Raw genomic sequence first — 27,330 nt, forward strand, 5'->3', positions numbered from 1 at the left:
GCTATAGATGCCAATACGATCACCCTAGTCAAATTCAACACGATAAATGTGTGATGCTGGGTCAAGAAGAAAAATTGGACGGATATCTGGACGAAGCTTGGAGTCTCATCTCAGAAAAAGCCGTGTTGCATCATTGGCATGAAGACTTGCGTGATCATTCCTCTCCTCCAGTGATGACTCTAGAGATCCATCACATCGAAGCTCTCTTGGCTCAGAGTGCGGAGACGAAGCGAAGAAACGGTTACTTGTCAGACATTTTCAAGCAAAAAGTCAGGATTGAATTGGCATCTTATCATTACCTGTGTAGACAAAAAACATAAAAACAAACAAAACACACAACAAAAGGATACCTGGGAACTGTGTTACCTTTTGAACCACAGTTCGTACACTGCTACTTGGAATCCTGTCGTGTGTGCTAAAGGTGAACTTCCTCATCGCAAAACCTCAAGACCATCAAGCTTAAGTCATCAACACGGACGACAGTCATCTCCCAGGAAACCACTGGGTAGCCGTCTACTTTCCTAAAGAAGATAGTGTAGAGTATTTTGATTCGTAAGAAGTGCCACTTTTGGAAGACGATATCATCGACTTCATGAGAAGAAATGCCCAGACAACACGGTTCAATAATGTGAAATTACAAGGAACAGATTCCATGAGGTGTGGACAATATTGTGTGTATTTCCTTCATTAACGCAGTCTTTGATATTCTTCAGAACATTTAGTGACTTATTTTGATCGTCACTCTTCTTGAAATGTTGACAAAGTAAATAGATGATTTTGTGACCATTATGGTTATATTTTGTCTTTAGCTAGGAAACGTAGTGTACATCAATGATCCAATGAATTCCATTTCTGGAAGTCTAGATTCACTTCACAACGTTGTCAACCTTGTCCAAAATAGTTTGTTATTTGAAAAGTGTTTGTTTGTTTTATTGTTAATTGTTAATTGTTGGATGTTAGTTATTTGAATAAAAATGTTGTGTTTTGAAAAAATGCGTCTGTCGTTTGTTTTCCATTTTTATCATGATATATGCTCTTTGACTTCTCTCTATCCCTCACCATCAAATCAAACTATCATAACACTCCGACTCTAAACATTTTAGTTATGTTTTCTCTCGCGTCCGCGCTTGAACAATGTAAAGCGGAATAGTCTCCAGTCTAACCATCCATTGTTGACTCATCCTCCTATGAAGATGTGCTCAAGACTAGCCAAGCTGAACGAAGCTTACGTGAATTTACATCGTGTCAGGCAATGCCTGATACCCAAACCTACAGAGATATAGAATGTCAGAATGTTGAAAGTGACTGAAGCCCTGATAGAAGAGCTCTTCATTAACGAAATCAAGAAAGAAAAGGAATAATTGACGGAGAAGCAACCACGAGAACCACAGGTCTGGCACAGTTGAAGACAGAGGGAAGTCTTCAGGGTCCCGCAAACTGAAACATGGGATGATGAGGGCACACAAGCTGCCTCCACACTCCCAGCAACAACAGTCAGTTGGGACAATGACTGGAGCCGACGCTGTGTCAGTAGTGCCTGGCCTGGGAGGTGTCACGATTAGCAGGTGAATCTGGAATTTTAAAAAAAAACCTTCTCAGGGTAAACCCCAATACTCTAGAAAAGAGACTATTCAAATTGCCAATTTGAGTGAGTGTGGAGTAGTGTGATTATAAACATTCACTCCTTTACTGATATGACTCTGTGTGTGTGTGTGTGTGTGTATGTATGAGCTCGCGTACGTTTGTGTGGATAGTAGAGTGTGTGCTTGCATTAGTGCGCATACGTTTGTGTGGATAGTAGATTTTGGGGTTTGCAAGCGTTCGTGTACGTTTGTGTGGATAGTAGATATTGTGGGTTTTTTGATAGTATAATTTGGGTTTGCTTTTTCTCCATCTCGTGTGTGGAAAGTATAATTTTGTTGTTGTTTATTTTTTTCTCCTTCCCCTGTGTAGATAGTAGATACTGGGGATCTTAATAGTATAATTTGTGTTTGCTTTTTCTCCTTCTCGTGTATGGATAGTATATTTTGGTTTTTGTTTTTTCTCCTTCCCCGGTGTGGATAGTAGATACAGAGGTTTTCCTTAGTATAATTTGGGTTTGTTTTTTCTCCTTCTCGTGTGTGAATTGTATATAATATGTGAAGTGAGCTTAAGGGATGTTTTCCTTCACGTCGGTACTTGACACATAAAGTCAAAACGTTCGTTTTTCGCGCCATTCAACATTGAATAAACGAAAATATAAATAGAGTTGTTCAACAAATTGAAGGACTGTTGGTACTGCATCATGGATGCAGGCTATGAGGTGAAAAGGCTTGAGAAGGAATTTAAGTATCGAAATAGCCTAGACTTTGTCACTAGCCTGAAAGTCGCCAGGGATCTGGTACAAGGTATGACAGAGGCGGAAGTAGAAAAGTTAAGAGGTTCATTCAACCTCCATATGTAAGAGTGGGCACCTTGAAGGAGGCACTCGATGGTGTCCTGAAAGTCATGTGCTTTCTAGAAGACACATTGCATTTGACAGAGTGGTCATTTGTGAAGTGGGGGCTGGACCAACTAAAGAAAGGAGAAGAAATGATGAAAAAAGTGCTGGAAGAAGAGGTGAAGAAGATAAAAGACAGCTGGGCTAAAGAAAGAATTGACAAAGAAAACAAAAAGAAAAAATAGTAGTTTGAAAGAATGAACGAAAATTGGATGCAGATACAGGAGAATTTAGATTGATGGGACATCCTGACTGGACTCCAGACACGGAATAGAAGAAGAAAGGAATTTACTGAGAACGTGAGAAGATGGTGGAAGAACTGGAGAAAATAGAAGACGAAGAAGAACCCATATGCTCTTTTCAGGGCCTCTCATATGCCTCGAAAAGATTTGCTTTTTTGCTGAAAATTTATTTTAGTTGGTTATATAGTTGTTTATGTTTGTATGTTGTATGTTGTATGTGTTATCTCTATCTCTGTCCCGCCCAAGTGTTCTAGGGTTTTTTAAAGCTCTATGGTCCCGATTGAGGTCCGCCCCTTGCTACATTGTTACCAACCTTCAGTACTGTGGCGTCACCTTACCTGTAATGTCTTTTTCCATTCTCGCTATAACTCTTGACGCTTTACAGGCCCAAGGGGGTCTGTAATGTATTTTCCCATTGACGCTATAACTCTTGACACTATACAGGCCCAAGGGGGGTCTGTAATGTATTCTCCCATTGACGCTATATTGCCCCCTATTACTACTCTAACTATACATGAGGTGCCGGCACCTGCCCTGAACAGCATTCTCTCAAGATTTTCTTTTCAGTTCCTCGGGATGATGGAAGTGAATACGAGCCGACAACATTGAGAGGTACAAAATGGCCTTGATACTGACTGACAACACACAATTGACTTTAAAGAATAATGTATGAGCAAATGAAATGATGCATAGCGCAACTGATATACTTTCAGTTTGTTTGAAACATAAATGAATTTTTAAATGAGTGCAAGAATGAATAACTAATTACCCAAAAAAATGATATGTAATGAACTAGAATTTTATTCATAGTTTTAAAAAGTAAATTACCGTATAAATTAATGAACTTGATTGATAAAGCAATTTAGGCCCTCCCCATAAAATCTGATATTTCAAGCTACGCTTTTCGTAGATTAATAAATCTGGTACCGATATTTAGATCAAGCATTCCACTATGTAAAGTTTGACTTAATATCATACCTGTAAGGAATGCCAAATCATTTTCCCACGCTACTGTTAGACATGGCCCTGATCGCGTCCGCTTAATCTGCAAGAACAACGCGCTGAATGGAATACTACCTTCTTACTGGCGAACTGAAAATAAGTTCTAAATAAATACAGGACGTCATTTCTTTTAACCAATGAGAGGACAGTATACCATTCAGCGGGATCTCACCTGAATATTAAGCGGGAGCGATCACGGCCATGTCGAGCATTTGCGTGGGGAAATGATTTGGCATTCCTTAAAGGTATGATATTAAGTCAAACTTTAGATAGGAATACACAGTGGAATGCCTGAGCTAAATATTATTACCAAATGTATTAAGCTACGTAAATCGTAGCTTAAAATATCAGTGTTTATTCTTAAATAGGTCGTGCGAGCAAGGAGACAAGTGTCCTCCCTTGTATATATTATATAGTACATGTATGACAGGTCAGTTACAATTAACGATACGAGCCCCTGTGGGATGACACGGTCACGTCACAGTCCTCATTAACATATTTGTATTAATGCATCGCATGTAAACATTTGCGCGTAAACTATATTGCAAAAGTGAGAAGTTCTTTTTAACTTTAAAGGAAATTATTGGGTGAGAAAAAGAATCTACGTTGGGGTTCGCACCAATCCCATTCACGGGGTTACGTTATATGTTTCCCCCATCGGCAAGCCTCGAGGCAAATAATGTAACTCCTTGACTGGGATTTCCTTGTCTCGGTAAAAACCCCAACATAGATTCAATTATTCATGTAATGGGAAATTACCACAAACTTGTAAACATATTAAGTATTAAGATCTTGTCAACAACCTATTTATAACCCATTGCAATCTATAGCCATGCACGAAATGTGGAAACACAATATAGAATATCATAGCACTAGATAGGAATGCATTTTGACAATTACCTTAGCAAAGGTAATTATTATCATCACGTAGACATTGTAATAAAGTAATGATGTCATACTAACTTTAGAAAAACCGCACCTGAAATGTTCTTTCCATCTTAGTTTCCTGACATTTTGAGCTTTCGAAGAAGAGAAAAAAGCGAAGCTGCACGAAAGATGTTGATGTGTATGAAAATAAAGCAATCTTAAACTTCTAATAACAATTAAGAATTAGTTTGAATTTTAATTTTTATCTGATATAGTTGGTTATTTTCTTTAGATATATCTTTATCAAGTTTCACACTCGCTTGCGAATGAAAGGATTTATTCATTAAATAAAAGCAAAACCATAGCAAAATTCAATAGAGCACTGTTCATGCTATTAAAAGATCATAACTGTGTTTTATTGTGTGACGTTATTTGCATTAGCTAGACTTTACAAAGATCATTTTGAAATATAATATTTCTATTAGATTTGGAACAAACGGAGGTAACGTATCCTGTTTTATAGTTTGCCTCTGAGTCATGTCTCTTTATTCCTGTCAACCACAGATACCTGTTAATCCAATCGTTTTCTTTACAGGAAGACAAACATTTTATTACGGTCTTCATCGGTTTGAATGAGACAAACATATCAAACTAATACGGTAGAACTGGACCACGTATTGTTTTACGATTCTATTAAATAGTGTTGAATGCATATATTTTTATGAAAAATTTTCAATGATCACAAATTGATCATATCTAATACAAAGGTTTTCAGTTCCATCAATGCGCTCATGTGCTTCCCTACTTGTAGGTTTGCTATAAAAGGAACAACGAATGCCTTTTGTGATCGTAAATAAAACGCCTAGTCTTATTCACATAAAAGCGGTTAATAATGTGCCTTGATTTATGTATTTATTCTAATCGGTCGGAAACTAGATACATGGGGCAAATCAACCGCAAGGGGTTTGAAGGAGTCCACTGATGGGAAAGTGACAAAGCAAAACGCGGGCAGTCTTAATGAAGGTAGTGTTACACAGTCCCAAACAACTAGGTCCGGAAGTCACACAACGACACAACGACACAACTCAACAAATACAGGTGAAGCGAAAGTTGCATATATTAGACAAATTCTTGCTTAAATAATCTCTGGACGATAAAATATCAACAGCAGCTTTACAAGGTCTTAAAAATGCTAAAATAGATGTATTTTCAATAATGTCATAGTTTATTGAACTATTTAATTTTCTATTTAACCTGATTATATATTTACCATAAGGTCAGTCATCTTTCTTTTTCCTCTATTTATTGCTACATGTATGCAACATTTTGATTAAATATATTCTGGTTTGTGATCTACAGCATCCCATTATCGCATCGATATTTATCACATTTAGAACAGGCTTTCTTAATGTATGCGAAAGGGTGTACTTATGCGCATATAATGCTTTCTTATCCAGACCTCACGGTAAAACGTTTTAAATAATTCAATGTTTTTATTTGGATGTTGACTTGACAATATCTATACAAAGTATTATGTTATACTATAACATAAGAATATCTGCACTTGTCATTGTATCATATAATAACATGACAATGTTTGCATATGGTATTATAAAATAACCTAACAAGACAGTCTATATGCAGTAACTTGACAATATAGAATTAGTTTGTGTCGTCATTTATCACGTACAATTGGTACCGTAACCCTAACTGAAACTGCTCAATACGGAACTTCCACTGGACAGGCAACGATATATTACTCACTCCTGGAAACGTAAAATATCCACTTTGTCATAGCAAAGCAAATCGAAATGTCAATGATTCCGCTATATAACTTAATTAAAAGTCTTAATATCTTGTTAAAAAAGACCGAAATCAATTGAGCTGAGGAAAATAACCTGATGTATGCCAGTTTCGCTCAACGTTGTAAATTAGTTATAGCCTAACCATTTGGTCAGCTTTGAAAATGATATCTTAATATCCATTGACTAGACAGTAGGATAGTATTGCTACTTTGAATAGTAAACTTTACTTGGAATGTTTCATGACAAAGGTATTTAAACTATTTTGGGTAGCGGTATGTGTATTGTGATTAAATCATGTTACCATTATAGAGTATATCTCTATGTTAATTATACTGGTAGCTTCAAGAGTACTCGTACGTTCCGAGTCAAATTGATAAGTCTTATTTCTTCTCGGGAATCTTGTACGCTAAATGAAATATAAAAATGGTTTCAGGTCAAAATGGAATAACATTTGCAAGATTCAGGGAATACTATTTCTGAACAATGGCTTTTTATATTTTTACAAACTTATAATTATTTACTATTTATACTAGCAAGCATTATCAGACTCCATGTTGATACGCAAGATGAACACTCATGCATATCGTAAAGGGTTACTAAAGGATGCAACTTGTTTCTCGCGTAGGTTGCGCGACATATTGGTGAACTAGGAAATCGTGGTAGGTTTCCCTGGAGCAGCATCAGATAACTCCTAATTGTCCGTACTCTCTAGTACATTGTTCATACAGTTCATAACAGCACTACCGTTGTGAATATCGGTTCACTGCTCCTAGTTTGTTCCAGATCTAGTAAACATGTTCTCGAGCGTTGGGTTTCTTATTTGCTACTCTGCAATAATAACCACTCTGAGCAGATTTGTGGGCCATAATCAGTTGGTTTCTTGCTAATATCTGCATTTCTTATTTGTCACTGCCACACTGATTACTTGCGTTATTTGCTTAACTTTTGGCTTGTGTGGCTGCTCTCACGAACTACGATGAACGAGCAGATTATCTGGGACACTCAGATACTAGGCATGATCTACGTTTGCTGAGTCTTTTGTTGATCTCCAGCCATACTGGAGCGTGCTTTTATTACCATGAATGACGAGAGTTCAATCCGTTTCAGATTCTTATTTGCTTAGTGACTGCTAAAAAATCGATCAGTTTCCTTCAAACGAAACATCTTCCTGTTCCGATTCAATGTTTGTGTTATTAATGATTTTTCTCAGACTAGATCGAAACACAATTGTTTAGTTACCCCTGCTTGCCGCCCGGCTTAGAATTAAACAAGAGGACACAGCTTTACGTAGATTTATTGTGTTCTCAAATCCGGTTATACAGGGCGACATGCTAGAGTAAGTTGTTTTCTTACTTCACTAAGCCCTTACCACCACAATTGTCCTTCACAAGGTTTCATAGGAAAACAGGAAATGTTTCCTTAACCTTCAAAATTTGCAAGAAGTCATGTACTTCAACCACTTCGATTCGTCAGACACAATAACATTGTGCAATAACAGGTTGATAGAAAAATATTGATGAAATATTTCATCAACCTGCAGGCATTTATTTTAAAATTTACTCACCTTGTGTAATCACATTTTAAATGTGCTAGTTTCTAAATGTAACGGATCCAACACACTTATTTGCTAACGTACTCCAGGATGTTGCTGGGGATACAATATCCAAAACATTGGTTATCCCCAATGTGTCAACAGACCCCATGATTTGATGAATTTCGTAAAATGTCAGCAGAGAACTGGCTATGATTTGATGTGAATTCTATGATGTAAGTGGGTCATAAATATAATATATCATTCCCAATGCAAGCTAAAGCGGATCGGACAACTAACGAGAGCAGGAAAAGAACATTGAAATCTATACCTCTACGTTGAATAGTCATTCTTTAAGGAATGGGTATGGAATATGGTACAGAATATCATGGATAAAGAACAGTGATGTCTCAAATAATTTCAAGATATCCAAATTGGTCAGTACACAGATTTCCATGACATTGGTCTAATCTTTCTTCCAGAAACTCCTTGCAAGAGAACAAATCTGACAATGTATCAAATGTCAAAATCATGAGAGAAAAAAAGTTCCCTTTAATTTTCAGATCTACCAGCCTTGGAAATAAAAATAAACATTTCGCTCCAGACTGAAAATGTTGCAAGACCTTTCACTTTAAAACCTCTAAATACCCTAGCTCCTACAGAACTATTAATTTCTAATATTTATGGCTCTTTGTACTTAAACAAAGTAACAGACAAAACGAACCATCAAGTTTTTTTAATCAAAATCAGCAAATAATTTATATCTCTAAAATGCAAATTGGAGATTTAACGAGAACTTGCAGTATTGTGAAATACGTCCCAATTAGTCCTAAACGTTCTATCACAAGTCCAAAAGCATAGAATGAATTCCAATATTGAATATCCTGATTTACTTATAACTTGGAATGTGGCGATGAACTAACAGTCTTAATCTATCACAATAATATAATCCACAATGTCTTTGAATTCACGCAAAATAGTGATTTTATCCTATAGGCAATAAGCATTTTGTAATTCCATTGAATAAACGAAATAAATAAACACTCTCAATAATAATTGAGCTAAAATATATTTCACTAAGACTAATTCTAAGGTATGGAATTAGTGATTATGTTCATATAAAAAGAACCGAACCAGGATGAGGGTCAAACTTTCATTTGTAGAACATTATATGTTGTAAATAATATCCGGTCTATTGCCAAACATTTATCAAAGAACATATAAAACATGAGGTAGGCAAGGCTTTTCCTAAGTTGAATTCTCATGCCATGAACTCATATCCATGCAAGAACGTTTATCTTAAGTAATAACATAAAATGGAAGCTAAATTCAAACTCTTACCATCAATTACGGACAAATGACAATACAAGTAAAGTATGCATAGCATCTCCAATCATTAAAACCCCCAGAAATGTTATAAAATAAAGCTTCATTTTACATATAATAATAATAATAATAATAATAATAATAATAATAATATGATGATGACTTAGTACAGAGAGTAATCCTTAAAAGCACTAAGCACTTTACAATATTAGACAAAACATACAAATATATAAAACGATAAGATCATAACGAAAAACAAGCACCATGAAATTACGAAACAAAAACATGTTACAATAGTTAAGGAAGTAAACATTATTAAGTTTGTAAGGGTGTTCTTGTAGTAAAAATTGTTTACATGTACAAGCACTCTTGAATGAGACCACGGTTTCCTTGTGTCTATGATCAACGGGCAATTCATTCCACGAAGAGGAGTGTAAGTTCATATATGAGGTATACACATGGATTAAAGTTGGACTGGAGCTAATAAATTAAATGTAGCATAGTGAACAGATTTGGTGTTTGGTTCTGGATCGAACGGGTAGCCAGTGAAGTTTTCAGAGCGGTGGGGGGGGGGGGCATGTACTCAGATTATTTTTTTTTCGTGCTCTAACGATGACTAGAGCAGCCGTGTATTGCATTATTTTAAAGTTTCTGTAGGAACGCATGTGTTTTAGAACCATTAACCAAACGACAATTGCAAATTAATCTGATGATTCTCAACTCTAGATATGCAGCCTTGCATATATACATACATATTTATGTAATGAAAGAGTACTGTCAAGAGTGACACCTAGGACTGGGACTGACTGTGTGAATCTAATAAAATGTAATATTGATATTTTTCATACTTATTGTATGAGCTACAAAATTTAAATGAGAAAGTATGTCCATGGTGTTCAGAATGGCTTACGCTCTTTTTAACAAGGTCGATGACAGCAGGTTATCTGTCGAGGTCAAAGGCATACAGAATTCGCATCAATTGAAAGTACAAAAGATACATTCCCTGTCTCATTTTGAACTGCATTGAGATATGTTAGCGGTCTCGAGATTTAGAACCTTTACAACTTTGTACCAAGTGTTTGCATTCCAAAGGAAAACTGTTATTTCTGGCTTTTACACACACACACACACACACACACACACACACATATATATATATATATATATATATATATATATATATATATATATATATATATATATATATATTGAAACAAAATTGTCTGGGAGAAAGCAAATTATACATATCTCTAGGATTATCACAGTACTGTAGAATTTCATTTGGATTTGGATACCATAAAGTCTGAGGTACAGTCTCTGCTCAAATGCATAACTAAATTCTGTCACTCAATATCTTACCTTCGGTGTGTGGTAGACTTAGAATCTAATTTTATTGTAGTTTGAGAATCTATCTTTCATTGTGTAGTCCACTGAGAATCTATCTTTCATTGCGTAGTCGATTGAGAATCTGTCGTTCACTGTGTAGTCGATTGAGAATTTATATTTCATTGTGTAGTCGATTGAGAATCTATCGTTCACTGTGCAGTCGATTGAGAATTTATATTTCATTGTGTAGTCGATTGAGAATCTATATTTCATTGCGTATTCGATTGAGAATCTATCGTTCACTGTGCAGTCGATTGAGAATCTATAATTCATTGCGTAGTCGATTGAGAATCTATCGTTCACTGTGCAGTCGATTGAGAATCTATAATTCATTGTGTAGTCGATTGAGAATCTATATTTCATTGCGTAGTCGATTGAAAAGCTATCGTTCACTGTGTAGTCTATTGAGAATCTATAATTCATTGTGTTGTCGATTGAGAATCTATCATTAATTGTGTATTTGACAGAGCATCTAAATTTGTAGTCGACTGAGAATTTATCTTAAATGTGTAATCGATTTAAAACATCGAAATTTCAGTACGAAATGGACTAGAAAAGTTTGTGCCTCCTTCGAATTGTACAAGGACCGGTGTAACCAAAATGTATTTACATCACGAACAGCAGCAATACAATAACTTTTGTTGCAGAGTTTGACATTCAAAGCTCTCAATTGATTGATCTTGTGATGCTCAGGGAAACATCAGCTGAGGAGCTGTAATACAATTTTAATAACTATCTATCAATATTTTAATAATGGTACTGTAGCTTTAATTTCAATACTATTTATTAATGACTATTTCCTTCAAGGGTAAGTGTAAGGTAGTTACTTAGCTTACATTTTGTCATAATGTTATTTTCCTGTTACTTTGTTCATTGCAGATGGTGTAATGCTGGGTTCGATAGCAGGAGGAGTGGTACTTGTCGTATTCATAGTTTTAATATTGAGGTAAGCATCTTGCTTGTGGTAATTTTTATTTTAATATACAGGGAATCAACTCACTTGAGATAATGATTGTTTTAATTTACAGGTAAGTACGTTGCTTGTGTTAATCATTGTTTTATTATACAGGTAAGTAACTCGCTTGTAGTAATCTTTGTCTTATTAGGGGTCTTAACAAGCCGGGAAGCAACTAGCATGTTCTGCAACAACAATTATACCGCTAACTGAGCTTTCTAATCTTTTGATGCAATCTCCTTTTGAATTCCATAATCTGAGTGTCCTGATTAAAAGACAGACAGATAAGTATTCATTTCTGCCATATAGTTTGTTCTTATTTAATTTAACAATTAGTCCAATTAGTTCATACTTTTTCCAAACCTTATGTATATAATGTAATTCTTTTCCAAATATATACTTGAACGTAAACTTTCTCAACTTTTTGGACTAATCATTTTCGGTTAAAAAAGAAAAACGTATTGTGACACTTATGGTATGGCTCAGATATAATCATTACTGAACAGAGAGTAGCATGAAAATATAGACAGGTCAATTCACATATCATTTGTGTGCATATGACAAACTATTAATAAAATTGCTCTAAATTAAATGCGCTTATCAATATTGTAGGCAAAGCACTCATGTTTGTTTTTAAAACATAGAGTATATATATATATATATATATATATATATATATATATATATATATATATATATATATATATATATATTAAAGTAAGTTCTTGTTAAAACAAAAGTGTGAAAACATCATATTACTCACAGCAACTGCTATATTTGTGTATTTCATATACCCTAATTGAAGTGATATGACATTAATACCACAATAGCTGCCAATATTCGGACGTTAATGGCAATTTATTGGTTTATATAGTCATGCATATTATTGCACTAATTATTAAGCCTACGAATTTCGTATACACTCGACATAGTGATTGGAGTCATTAAAAACATCTGCATGTTGCATTCGTAAGTGTTGGAAAAAAAGTGTAGTTGCTCATAATTTTCAAATACACATACATACAAATAGCTCATTTTATAATACTACCCGAGTTTGATTAAGTATTTCAAATTTACCAGGTAGTAAATAAATAGCAGAGTTATGTATTTTTTTTTTCTTTTCTAACTCCGTTTTCAGAAAATGTCACCAACATATTAAATATACCAAAAACGTCGGACTTCAGCCCATTTCAGTCAGACCATCCTGGACAGAAGAAAATAAAGAAAATTGCTCATACGCAGTGCATTTTATCAACCCTGGATGTATCTACAGCTCTGATAATCCTCACTCAGATTTTACCTTAGTCTCAAATGAAAACTACGGATGTGCCAATGTTTCCAACGCAACAATACCCTTATATGCGACAAATGATAATTACGACACCACATTTGATGACACTAGGCCGTGCTTTGATAGCAGCTATGATCATGTGCCATCAAATGCAGAAGCTGAATACGACCAGACACACGTGACGCTGCATTCCAGGTTTGATGTAAATCAGACGTATGATCATGTGACAGGATCTGCTGATGAGTACGACAAAACGTACGTGATGACACAAACTGAAACGGGTTCACACTATGATAAGAACATCGACATTTGCAAAACACATCTTATCACGCGACACAGAAGTGATAGGCATGACGATAATTATGAGGATATCACAATTTGACATACTGCTTCTCTCTCTATCTCTCTCAACCCTCACTGTGATGTTTTCAATATAAAGACTACAAATCAAAAGAGCCCAAAACAAAAGCAACTGAAGTTACTGCACTGCAAATGTCAATTAAACAGACTACATCAATTGGTTGGGTCAAATGCTCCTTGTTTAACAATCTTACCAATATATCACTGGTAAATATAACCGAGCAGCTCAATTGTGCACCTCATTTCCGGTTTCATAAATTGATCAAGCATTTAAGAGAAATTCAGAAATATAAAAGGTTAATAATAAACAAGAAAATAAAAGACTTTACAAAACAATTGCTAATTAACAACTCTATGGTGGCCATGTCAAAATTTCAAGACATTTTCCGTACTGTAATATATATATATATATATATATATATATATATATATATATATATATATATATATATATATATATATATATATATATATATATATATATATACATACCTAATGTCATTTTGTAAAACATTTTTACTTGGGTATGAGTTCAGAACACTTATTTTGCCCTTGGAAAAAGAAATAAGATATATTTGATCTTTGCCATGTACTTTTCTAAAGTTTAGGGAAAAATACCTGAATTGTTTACGAATTTGATGGATATCTCCATCTTTTACAAGTCAGGTGACATTCGATATATAGGGATAGTCACAGCCGAATTATGTATTCCTATTTTAACATCTTTCTAACGGAATTATTCTTTCATTTGTGCTCAATTACATTTTAAGAGGATTTGCTTACATGTATAAAATTATTCGTTGTAATTACACAATGTTCAGTGATATTTGGGACTAAATCGATGTTTTCTTGGATTATTGTGAATTCATTTAGAGACATTCTGGATTATATCATAGCGATACATAAAGATCACATCTGCACTTTCCATGCTATTGGTATATCAGATGATTCAAGGCTGGAATCCATTCAGAGCATCGCTTGTATTCAATGGGAACAATCTATACTTCTGAAATTGTTGTAGAACTTTGTGAATTCTTTTAAAGACATTCCTTATGGTATCATTGTGTTATATTGTGATACATTAAGACTGTTAGTACATCGGCACATTCCATACTATTCCTTTCAAATATTCATTTTGTATTAGAGAGAAATGAACATATGTGTTTGAGATTTACAAAACGCCATGGTTTCCATAGGAATATATATAACAAAACCCTGGAAAAGTTATATTAACGTCTAGAAAAATTAAATGTACCATAGAATGTATTGATCCAATTATATATATATATATATAACAAATCTAGATGGGTAGAATTCTGATATCGAGTCGTATTACGGAGTACACTGCTCAAGGGAGAAGAAGATATGTTGATTGAACAATGTTTATTCAATTAAGAATACGCATAGTATCACAAGCAAAGACTGACTCCACATCAAACCTATCAGAGGGATGGATATATGCACAGAATGTTAAATAATAGAATCCAAATGAGCACAAAGTTCCACATAAGATGTCAATATTGGACCGGAAGTAGATTTAGGTACTAATATCAACAATACTTGTGTCATTCTATCCACAATCTCTGAAAAAAATTATAAGATTGTGACCATCTTTAGAAAAGGAGATGATTCCCCAACAAAACAATTATCGCCTGTTATCATTAACTGCATTTCCATACACAGAGGTAGATGGCGTCACAATCTCGAAAATATAGGATTCTGAATGAACACCTGTTATGAATTCAGAACTGAAGAGTCCTGTAAATTACAACTTCTCCTAACCACCTTAGACACTGCCAGAGACTTGGACAAAGGCACTCAAGTCTATATTGCCTAGTTAATGTATCCATCGGAGAGTATTTTACCCAACTCTGTTAGTAATCTATGTCAATGACATTAGTGACAAATCTATATAGAACTGCCAGCCTCATCGCTAATGATTACGAATGCTTATAGCTTTCGTGAGTGGGCTATTTTGTTTTTGCTTGATTGTTTGTTCGTTTTATTACACGTGGGTGGAGTTTTGTTCCATTTATAGACGATACCCACCTAATTGATTTGTATTCAGCGTTGTCTCTAACAAATTCACGATTAAATTAAAGTCTGGAATATACTGAAGCTCGATTGGCAACATATTATCCATCTATAGTTGAAACCAATATACGTTGATTTCATATTAAATCATGGAATGATTCAATCACGGAATACTGTTAATTCAATACGATCAATTTTTTTTACACATTTATTTTGCGCAAAAAATAGTCTGTGTGGTATTCTTTGCTAACTTGTTATTATCCTGTTAATAACAATATATACTGTAAATAACGAATTTGTCTTCCTTTGTAAAATCAGTGTACAATGATACGACATTAAAGTGCATTAAGTACGATTTGTGCAGACTCTCAATTTTTATACTACTGAAATTGCAATATCTTTAAGGAAAATTGCGATCCTTATTCAATGAAAATCATTCCATCAGTTATTTGATTCTATAAGTGGATACAAAATGCATGGTTCAACTCAAGCCCAAAAGCTAAACGTGCATCACAACTTGGATAAATGCAGTCATTGAAATAAAACTTATTTTCAAACATAGATGGGTTCAGGAAGCAATTTCAAACTGACATTAAAACTTATAATATGTCATATGCTTATAGTTCTCACAACGCAACAATATTGTACATGAATTTTACATATGATTATCATCAAAATAAGTTATCCACCCTTTATATTGTTTTGCTGCGTTCTTGTGCTTTCGTTGTACTTTTCAATTACTATTTAATGTTGGACAGATCTGTTAATATAATGCAATAAGTTCTGCATTGGCTGTAACCAAAATCTTCACGTCTACATATTCTCAGTTATTTTATATTAAAGCTTGTCTTTGATATCCACAGGATCCCTAAAGATCAATATTTTCCTTAATGAATTGTACATCTTTGTTAATATACAGACTTCAAGACCTACTATATGACCTATGCAACCACGTTTAAAATTAGCCTCGGTAGACCCGACTTTCTTGCATCTCCTTGCCTTACGTATGATGTTAAAGATCTCACTGAACCCCACTAGAGTCTAATATAGCCAGACTAACGAACCATATACAGGTACTTCAGTTGTCTCCCCTATTGCCTTTCATCTAAATAGATGTCCATCTTGATCAGAACTAAATTTAAATCTGAAATAATCATTAAGAAGCAGCAAAGAATAATTATGAACATGATAGGAGTAGTCTGTTTTTAAAACGTAGAGTCAATTTGTCATATTCGTTAACTTACTAATTTTGAGACTTTCCCATCCTTAGCATAACAAAATCTAATTTGCTTTGCAACAATTTCTTTTCACCTATCATTCTCAATGTGGACTAAATTTGCTAATTGTTCGCTCGTTGATAGTTTCATTCATTTTTATAAGCCACCATTAAACATTTAAACGAATTTTTCTCAATATTTCGACATGACAAGGGCCAGCTAACATTTTCACAATTGTTTTCTCGGGGTGAAAAATGTGACATTTTTATCCTCATATTAACGTTCTTTACTGTATATCAATTCATGATCTTTTCATAATATTACTTTACATCCGACATTCTACGTTTTACATCCGACATTCTACATTCTAGAAAAGAGTCTTCGACTTTAAGTTTGAGTTTAAGTTTGAGAGTTTAAATATTACTTATTGTTTTAATATAGAGGCAGAACAATAAATTATTTCAGCAAAACATTAAACCGCATCGGTAAGATGGAAACAATAAATAACACTTTTTAAATTCAATCCTGAAAGAAATTGAAGGCATGAGAGATTGCGGCGTTGACTCTGATTCCTGTCATCAGCAGGTTGCGAACAAATACAAATATGGCTTTTAAAGATAAAAGCGATACTATTAATACCTAATGGTTATTGTTGACGCCTAATGGCTGCTCAATTGTCTTTGAAAGATAGAAGGAATCTCCAAGACTTGTAACTCTGCATACGTGAGCGCCGTCAACTTTTGTCCGTTTCGCTACTGAATGAAGAATGGATCCCCATAAAATTTGTTTTTCCATGATGATCATTATCTACGACGTATTCTCATGCTTCAAGAAAGCAATCGCATCGCATGGTGCGTTACACAATTTTTGTAAAGGAAATTCCAATTGCTTGATTTATTGTTTGCATTATTCCAAGCACGTATTGTTATATTTCTAAATTTGTAGGCTTGTGAATAGAACGAGAACAGACCGTCTTCCTCTAGTAGAAGACTGAATCGTTTAACATTCTTTGGAATAGTTTAGCGTTGATCATTCCTTATATCTTTCCATCGCACCTTCCTCTGCCTCTGACATCATCAGCTCCCACATCGTTATATGTTTTAGCATTATTATTATTATTATTATTATTATTATTATTATTATTATTATTATTATTATTATTCAAATATCTGTTTGATGACGTGTTTAGCTGGTCATCCTAATGAGATAGGATTGCTTCCCATTGACTAAATGTCTTGGACGAAAAGTTGAAACTTAAGTGTCTCAATAAATCAATCAACTTGTATTTTTTTCCATAAGGAGAGTTCATTTATAAATAACGAGAACAGGACAGAAAGAAAATGGCACACAAAAGTTGTACATAAATGTAATACAAAAAGGACAAGTGTATTTTACAGCTCAGCTTCATTAATGATAATGGCTGCTTTTAAAATGGGGTTTATGAGGTATAAAAGTTCGGTAGTAGCTGATCTGGGAAGTTCTGAGTTTGAGTTTGGTCTACATGCTAAGATGTACACTCGTGATACAAGAACTAGACATTCGAATGAACAGATCCGAAAATGATTAGGTTGTATTTTGTCCAGTCTACTTTCAGGGTCAGCTACTTAGAATTTTAGTAAATGTTATTCGTCTTTACTTTGGTTAAGTTCTGAGTGTTGTCCATGTACAATCGTGTCAAGGACATGCCAGTAAAAGTATTGGCACCTTGTCTGGTTAGCTTGTTAAAGACACGATGTGATGTAATGCTGAAGGATGTCGGAATACCGCTAACCATATTTAACAGTGAGTCACATTATGACCTCGCTTTGACACCCACAGGGATGATATACATCTGCATAATATTTGTTTGTAATTATCTTTTGCAATGCGAGTGAAGGAGCTAATTTGTGTTTCTCTGTGTCGAACAAGCTAGAAAAATCACGATGTCTATTGATTCTGTCCTGCCAAGTATAGTTATGCAGACCAATTTGTTCCACTAAGATTTGATAGGGAAATTTTATTGATTAATGAAGTTCAAGAGGAGATCCGTAAGCTCGAACTTCTGAAGTAAATTGCAAATATCTGGATTAAAACCAGATTGCACACATTGGGTGCTATCAAAATACAGATGAAATATTTGCTCGGACATAACATTATTGGGCAACGGGAAGACAATACCTAGGAATATCATTTTAGTAAGATATTCTATATTTTATCATCCCGCAGCATTGATTCACGTGTATCTGATCGCGTTCGATCAGGTAATCCATGCATTCTTTTTTAACTAAAGTGTTGCAACTTGTTCAGCTCAATTTCATCTCCTTAATGAAGATAGCTCCAAAGTTCTCAGCCGTATAGTAATGATGGATTCGCGATTTTCCTATATAAACTGGCATGTTTGGGGGTTTTAACTTTAAAGTACCCATCCCAACATTTGAAAGAGCACTAAACGGCTTGCATTGCTTTCCTGCAAGCATTGACGGTACGGTTGATGGAACGACGTGACCTATCCTGCAATATTTCAATGTAAACAACGGAGTCCAGTTCATGAATTATTTTTGCACCAAGTGTTAATGACAGCTTACAATCTGAATTTCTTAACTAGCAAAAGATTATAAATTATGACTATGTATAATTTAGCTTCTAGTTCAATTTTTCAGAATACAACAGAGTAATCTCTAGCATTGCATCAAAGTTATCGTGAGAATCAGATAGGCGTGCAAGGTTATCTGCAAGTTTGCACCCTGATATGGGTTTTCACAAGTACATCAGGCCTAATAATAACAGACACAAAAAGGAGGAAAGCACGTTTCCCTGTAAAACTCGTTTGATATCGAACCATCGAAACTGGTATATACAAGCCAGGACTACAATAGGTACCCTTTGAAATGTATTCCCCATTATTCTCCAGATTTTCCCAGCAACTCTTATATAGTTCCACAAGTAGAGAATTTACCAAACAGCGTCGAAGTCCTTTTGAGTATCGCGAAAGGCAGCACAGGTAGGATTACCAAAGACATTGTTACAATTAATGAGTTAGTGATGATTAAAATAGGCCGTGAGCTCATTATCGAACATGTCAGCAGCAAAATCTTTGTACCAAAAATAAACTCTGAGACCCAATCGTGGTACAGAAGACTAACGAATATACAAATATATATATATATATATATATATATATATATATATATATATATATATATATATATATATATATATATATATATATATTTGTATATATATATGTGTGTGTGTGTGTGTGTGTGTGTGTGTATTGACCATCTTTCATACAATATTGATATCTGCGGCATCCAATCCAATTAGCGAAACGTCTTGTGGCATTACACTGTTTTGAAGGGACGATCATACGGCATTCGAGATAATATCTTTAACAGTTACACATGCTTTCGTTAATAATAATAATAATAATAATAATAATAATAATAATAATAATAATAATATTTTTATTATTATTATTATTATTATTATTATTATTATCCAGTGCAATAGAGTCTATGTGCTGGGTTGACACGTCGAATGGAATTTAATTGGATGTCTAGGGAACTAGTTATAACTGCAAGTTTTAATTATGGGTAAAATAAAACAGTCAAGCTCTAGTTTAATATAGATTTTCAGTTTCAAAGTTGTACCATGTCTCACCGTTACAACTGATCTTATTAACGATTAGAGATTTATTGCCTGAAGTAAGAGTCTTATGTGGCCGAGATACTCTTTAAAGAAATAATGATGAATTTCAAAACAATTGCTCTACTGTTTCCATCACATTATGATAACGTTTGTTTGGTTGTATAAAATGTATTTCTACAGCAATCATCGTGCCATCTTGAAACTCTAATCACAGAAGCTTCAGTGCCAATATTGCTACAGAAAATCAATCACCAAAAGAATTCAAATGGTTCCAAGAATTTCGTTCAATATTTTCCCAAATTCTTAAAGATTAACAATGTATCAGGCCTCACTTTTCCTTTATTTGCTACGAATAAAATTAGTCCAGGCCCGTAATTAAGCCCGCTGTTTTATATTTAATCAATATTTTTATAAGTATATGTGAATCTATTTATCTATATAAGTGTCAATGTGAGTGTTTGTCTATGTTTTTCACAAGGGGCAAAGGATATCAAAATAAAAAATATCCATATTAATTATTGTTTCTCAGTGAAGAGAATCAAACAATTTTGTTCCAATTCCTTGTATCTTACATCGTCAGTTTAGGTTATAAATGAAATCATTTCCTATCGCTGTTCTATTGTTTACACCAATTCCCATCTAAATTCTAATAATATCTTTACTTCAAATTAAACTTAAATCCAACATCGTCCTACCTCATAAACTTGCCGGGTCTTCAAAAGAGCACTGAAGCAAGAATGAATACCAGAAAAGAATGAACATCAAAATTTCATCATAGGATGGGTATGAATGAATACGCAGTGTAGGAGATGCAGTAGGTATCATCAAGTGTGTGTGTGGGGGGGGGTGTGGGGGGTGAGAGAGAGAGAGAGAGAGAAAGAGGTGGGAAGGCGATGGGGGCCGAGCAGCCGACAATCATTGTTCACAAGAAAAAACCAAGTAGGTAAAACCAGGACCTTTCTTTATTAAGCAGAATGTACTGGACTTGACCAACCAGTGGACAGAGCAAAAGAGGCGTGGTTTTGATTTTGGTTTGACTTGATTCTTTACGGCATTATAACACAAGTAGGTTATTTAGTGCCAAGACAATCTGAGTAAAGCGCTTTGCCCAAAGAAACATCAGGGTGGCTAACCCATGCGGCATGGCACCATACTAGTCAACAATAGGACCAAACAAATTGCGTGCAAATAAAGTCACTGGCCTTTCGCATTAAGTCTGGAACCATATATGTACGTGGAATGTTAAACCAACCATCTACCAATAGAGTAGAATCGGAAGATTTCTACTGGTCCGAGATATCCTGTGCACTCACTGGATATCACTTGCTAAATGAGGCATATCATTTCCTTAAAACTACAATAATACATACAACAACAACCATCCGTTTCATATATCTCACCTATTCCTTATACGACAATAGAAATTACAAGAAAGCACACAATGTCATTTTTATTTCTTTACCTATGAAAAGTAAGTGTGACAAAGAATTTCAATTTACTTTTATAGAATGTCAGAGGCATAATGTCACAGACAATATGTCTCGGTAATTCACAGGACTAGTATGTCTTTCGCTGCATTCGTAAATGAACACGATGCTCATACATAAACTGCATCTTTAATGGATTCCATAAATTCCAAATAGGCAACTTTAACCTGTTGCGAGGAGAGATCAAATCCTTTTCGGGCCCTTCAAGTGTGTCAGATCAAGGATCCTAATTATGTTTAAAACAATTGATACAAGCATTTGTACTAATGGAAAACATAAACGACAGGACTATAGGCGCAAAGTTTGCTGGTTTATGTCACAAACTGTTGTACTTACTCTGTGTCTACATGCCCTCGGGGACTGATATTTGGAACTACTGTGATATGATCGAGATTCTTGACGACTTATACTAGCATCTCTGGGAAACGTGTCATATCATTATTGCAATTGATATGAACCCATATTTGATAGACTGATTTAGAGTTAACTCCCCTAAATGTACATAATAAAGGATTTCGTGGGCTGAAATCAGATGGGGCGATAAATACTGCGATAATATATATCGTTCAGAAATATTCATATGCCCCTTGTCAAAAAATAATCAATTACATACTGTCTGACAGCATCGTTAGCTCCAATATTAAACGGACTGAAATTATCCAGGAAGGTAAAATCTCTGCAAAAATAGAGCTATTAATGGATATCCAAAATAAAATTCTATCCATGAATTTTAGGGGTCATCATAGTTCTATGTTTAAAAGAAGAGTTATTTTCTGCTGGGTAAACAAAAGAATGCATCATTATATATCTTCGGGATACGCAGAGTATTGCTAAGACTGAAAAATACTGGGAGGCTGAATGCTGTTAGAAGTATTTTTGTACCGTAAATCAGTAGGTAGAACAGGTGTTGCTGTCCTGTTTAGAAATAATTTGGAATTATGCATTCATAGGAAGATATGAGATGGTAACGGCATATAGATTATTCCAAATTTATTAGTTAATTGACTGATATTTAAGCTAGTGAATTTATACGATCATAATGATGATAATGCTAAGTTTTGTTTAGGAATTTGAAAGAGGATATTATAATTTTGACAATTCCTCTGTTATTATATCCCTAACCCTAACTTTCTGTTATTATTTGCGGTGTATCGAATGTTGTTCAGGACATGGAGCTCAACTCCTATAATATACTGCATGGCCCGAGCAGCAGTCCAGGACATCAAGAAACAACGTGACTTAGTGGATCCATGGAGAAATGTCAATTCTGAGTTTAGAACATTTACTCTCAAATCCTATGAAACAACGTAGACTGGACAATGTAATATTTGAGGATGTCTTCAAATTGTATTGACTCGTATATTATTCCAGTTACAATTCATTGAGCAGTAACATTAAACTTTCTATATGTCAAGAGGTCCTGGAAATGCGGTTCAAAGCTCTTAAACCAAGATGAATATATTCAGTTGGCTCAACGATATATATGTATCACAGTAAAACAAAATACGAAGACAATAAAAAAAACCACTTCAGGTGAAATTAACTTGCAATGATCAATTGTTTCTTTTACATCTTTAAAATGATTATAAGATCCGAATCAATTAGTTATTCTCAAGCTAAGTCAAAAACAGGAGAAACAAAATGTAAAGAAAATTGAAACTGAAATACAGACCGTATCTATTTTAGGTAATTAAAATAATAACTGAACTGAATAATAAACAAACATATTTAGTAGAAATGAGAAAACTAGAGGTGGAAGGTGGAATGTTAAGATCCAAAGCAGGTGGTATGAGTGTGGTGAAAAGTTCAAAATATTTTCCTAACCTTGACAAGAGAAATTCCATAAACAAAGCAGTAAAAGAGTTAATTACGAAATGTGTAACAGGGGTAATATTTCTAAAAGAGATATTAAATCACCAGAAAGAGTATTATGACAAATTATACAAAAGCCAAAGCAACAGTATTTTCCAGACCTTTAATCACTTGTTAAATCGTCATAAAATACTTTCATATTTTGAACGATGCTCTTGTGAAGGCAAGTTAACTTTTGAGAAATGCGGTTTAACACTGAAAATATAAAGAATGAAATCAGCCCTGGTTCCGATTGATTTTCTATTGAATTATACAAATTCTTTTGGAAAGATCTAGGCGGCTTTCTCTTTAGACCTCTGAATGAAGAATATGATATGCAACATTTTTCAGTATTCCTGTGTCATGGAAACATTGTTTACATTTCCCATGTTTAAATTTGGAGAGAGATTTTTGCCTGGGAAACCCATTAGCATCCTACTTTTTATAATAGGAATTGATTTCTTGCAATAGAATAAATATTACAGGTATTTTCTATAATGAAACGGAGCTCAAATTAGATCAGTACGATCAAGCTGTTTTATTAGTAGGCGGTTCTCTTTTGTCCCTGAAGACAACTCTGCAGATTTTAAACGACTTTGCCTCAGCATCAGGTCGGCACTGCAATCTTTTTCAATCTAAAGCTATTTGGATTGGAAGTAAAAAAAAAAGTTTTAATGAGACAATATGTTCTCAGATTGATATTAGCTGATAATGTCGTCATTTGTAGATTACTGGGAGTAAACTTGAACTTGGAGGATATATTTGAACATATTTATTTGCCGAAATAAAGACGGTGGTGGAGCAGAAGAAATATGTTCCTTATTGGAAAACTTAATTTGATGTATTCATCTTTATGCTGTTCTGCCAAGTCCTCCACTCCATATAGAAAATGAATTGATTACATCATTTTTCAGCTTTATTTAGGGTGGAAAGCAGAGAAGGTAAAAAGAGGTATTCGTACAGTTCCCTTTAAGGCATGGTGATTAAACATGATTCCCTCGCACTCATTTACGTGTTATATAAAACTTTCCTTGATTAGGCTCCTAATACACAACGAAAACGGTTTATGGTAAAAACTTTTTTCTAAACATATATTTGGATAATCTGAGGTATACTACTATTAAAATGAGGAAAAATTAAATTCAAAGAAATCTCTTAAAACAATTACAAATATTTATGACATGATGTTATTATTGCTTTATCTCAGTGGAACAATGAACCATCGACTGTTCAGGAATATTTGTCAAAAGATATTTTTTATTTAGTACCTATGGACAATTTTAAATCATACACAAGTTGAACAATAAAAGTTGTTGTACTTATTAAATACCTTTTCCATGCACACAGATCTCTATTACGTTTTGATCAAATAAAACAAACTAATAATCTTATACAGTAATTTGCCTTTATTTAAACCAAAATAAGTCACATTAAAAAAGAAAATTAAAAAGTTTTGTTTTGAAAGTTTGTAATACTTGACAACTTTTGCTCTTTAGGGTAAGAACAATACAAAAATGTAATAATAAAGAGCTAACAAGAATCAAAATAAAATATTAAACTTGGTTCAAGCAGCTGTCACAGTATGTGGCTAATGGAAAGGATAACTTAATTCAATCCATTTTTAGACACATCCAGATCATTCTAAATAATACCCCACCTTCATGATTAACTATCTATATCTCCAAAACTATAGGCTGAAATAATCAAGAGAAAGTGGTCATTATGTTCATAGATCTGAAATTGTTTCCAGGTAAAAGGCCGACCTTTCTCCGATTCTCTCTCCAGCTTCACCATTCGGAGAGAATGCCGTTGAACACGTTTCTCAATGGAGCAACAACAATAATACTAAAGCTTTAGGATTCACGGGATCTGTCTAGTCTGATGTTGGCATAGAAGCGTGTCGTGTTAGGCATCACTGAGCAGTTTTGCTGTGTTAAAGTTTCTTCTGACAGGCACAACTTAGAAAAATGAATATAATTATGCATTAAAGATACAAATCAAAACTAACATTGATTTTGGGGAAACCATGCTTTAATACTTAATATAAGGTATTAAGGTTAATCCCGTGTACAACTGATAGCTTTTACACTGCACATATACTACACCAAACCCTATTTTATAGTGGCAAGTTCAAACTCTGCATGAGTTTTTAAGTTTTGTTTTCTACTGACAACTTACCTCAAACATACAATATTGAAATCTATTCATGATCGAAGTTCACCGTCATTAAACAAATTAATGTTTCGCATTACCCCTCAACCATATCGATTCTGAGATATATTGCATTCGTAGCAGATATACATAAACACACAAGTCAAACTGGTTGTTCACGAAAGCCACATTTGCACTTTATCTCCTTTGCTAGCGTAACTGTGGAAGATAATCACCAAACAAAGCAACCAATGTTGAATTCTAGCTCCTTCTTTCTGCCGTAATATTTTTTTTGGGGGACGAGGAGGGCGATGACCGAAATACGAAGCTAGACAGAGAGACATTATAACTTTATGTACAAGTGTGACAAGTCGAACAGAAATCTGAGTTCCAACATCTCGAACAATTTTGAATAAACCTTCATACTAAATAGTTAAAAACTCTAAAATCGTCTGTCTGCTATAATGTACTGCAGTCCCACATGATTCATCAGCCATCGCATAGAGCGACGACTACGAGACACCATCATAACCCGTATTTTGTCCTTCCCATTTAGACCTAAGATTACATTATTTCTCACATGTCAGTCTCATCATTTTTCATAGCTTATGAAACCTGCCAATGTTAGAGCCTGGTACCGTTAATTACAGAGTACAATTAACAAACGTTTAAGCAATCTCATAATGAACTGAGTCAAATAGTACAATGATTTTAGTTATCTCAAAGTAATTGTGAAATGTGTACATGCTGAGTAGTGTAATCAGGAAATATAACGCACGACATGCATTAAGAGATCAGCTATCATTTACTGAATTCATCAGCACACCTTATTTACATCTAAATAAGTTCCACTCAACATGGGCCTGAACTATTGATATACCTTTCTGTACGCTATTATGTATACATTGATGTTTAGTAATCACATAATCTAAGCGTTTCATCAAACGAGTTAGACACTGCACCATGAGCAACTGAGGAAACTGTTTCTTACTATCATCAATTCGCATCGTTTATTACGTGTTGAAAAAGCTTGCCCTTTCTAATTCGGTCAGTTCTGTCTCGCTTACCTAAGTATTTCTAGGAATGTGATAAGCAGCTTGTTCATTTATGTTAATGAATCCATATAATCCATAGGGACTCAATTTTCAGGCGCACATTGGCGGGAGTGAGGGCAAACTACACCCGTCAGCAGTCAAACTGATACGTAAGCGAGGCACTTACTTCCATTTTAACTAGCTTGAACCGGTACGAGAGGTCAAAAGCCGAAGGGAGCGCCAGTTATTCTTACTGCCTGCCAGAATAATGATAATAATAATGAGGACTTTGTATAGCGCCTTATCTTTAGAAGCTCTAAACGCTTTACAACATTAGACAACAACTTTAACATAAAAAAACATACATAATGATATGATTGCAAAAATAAAAACCATGAAATTAAAAAACATAAAAACATGCTTAGAATGTTTAAGGTAGGAAACATTATTAGGTTTTTAAGTTTGTTCTTGCAGTCGAAACAGGTGCGTTTTAAGAGCACACTTAAATCGGATCACTGTGTCTTTGTGTCTAAGTTCAGTGGGCAATTCATTCCACGCTGCTGGGCCCTGGTATGCAAAAGAACATTGTCCATATGACTTCGATTTTGAAGTGGGAATAATGAGTATACGATTGTCAGAAGAGGAGCGTAAGTATATTGCTGGTGTGTACACATGGGTGCGATCG

At 34.4% G+C, this 27,330-nt stretch overlaps 1 protein-coding gene across 3 annotated transcripts in view; it reads left to right on the top strand.

Annotated features, from left to right (window-relative positions):
• The window catches only part of LOC149792298 (MAM and LDL-receptor class A domain-containing protein 1-like), an 83,685-nt gene extending 68,054 nt beyond the window's left edge, over positions 1-15,631 (top strand). Inside the window, exons 2-5 of one of the 3 annotated variants that reach the window (XM_089970861.1) lie at positions 3,289-3,333; positions 5,527-5,688; positions 11,518-11,584; positions 12,732-15,631. In XM_089970861.1, the coding sequence (XP_089826987.1) occupies positions 3,289-3,333; positions 5,527-5,688; positions 11,518-11,584; positions 12,732-13,266 (809 nt within the window). In that variant the 3' untranslated portion in view covers positions 13,267-15,631. Of the gene's footprint in view, positions 1-3,288; positions 3,334-5,526; positions 5,689-11,517; positions 11,585-12,731 lie in introns of those variants that run through there. The other 2 variants (XM_089970862.1, XM_089970863.1) reach the window with 2 other exon arrangements.
• Positions 15,632-27,330: the final 11,699 nt, after the last annotated feature.

Source organism: Sinohyriopsis cumingii, chromosome 9, assembly GCF_028554795.1.
Source record: "Sinohyriopsis cumingii isolate HCF-2022 chromosome 9, ASM2855479v2, whole genome shotgun sequence".
NCBI lineage: Eukaryota > Metazoa > Mollusca > Bivalvia > Unionida > Unionidae > Sinohyriopsis > Sinohyriopsis cumingii.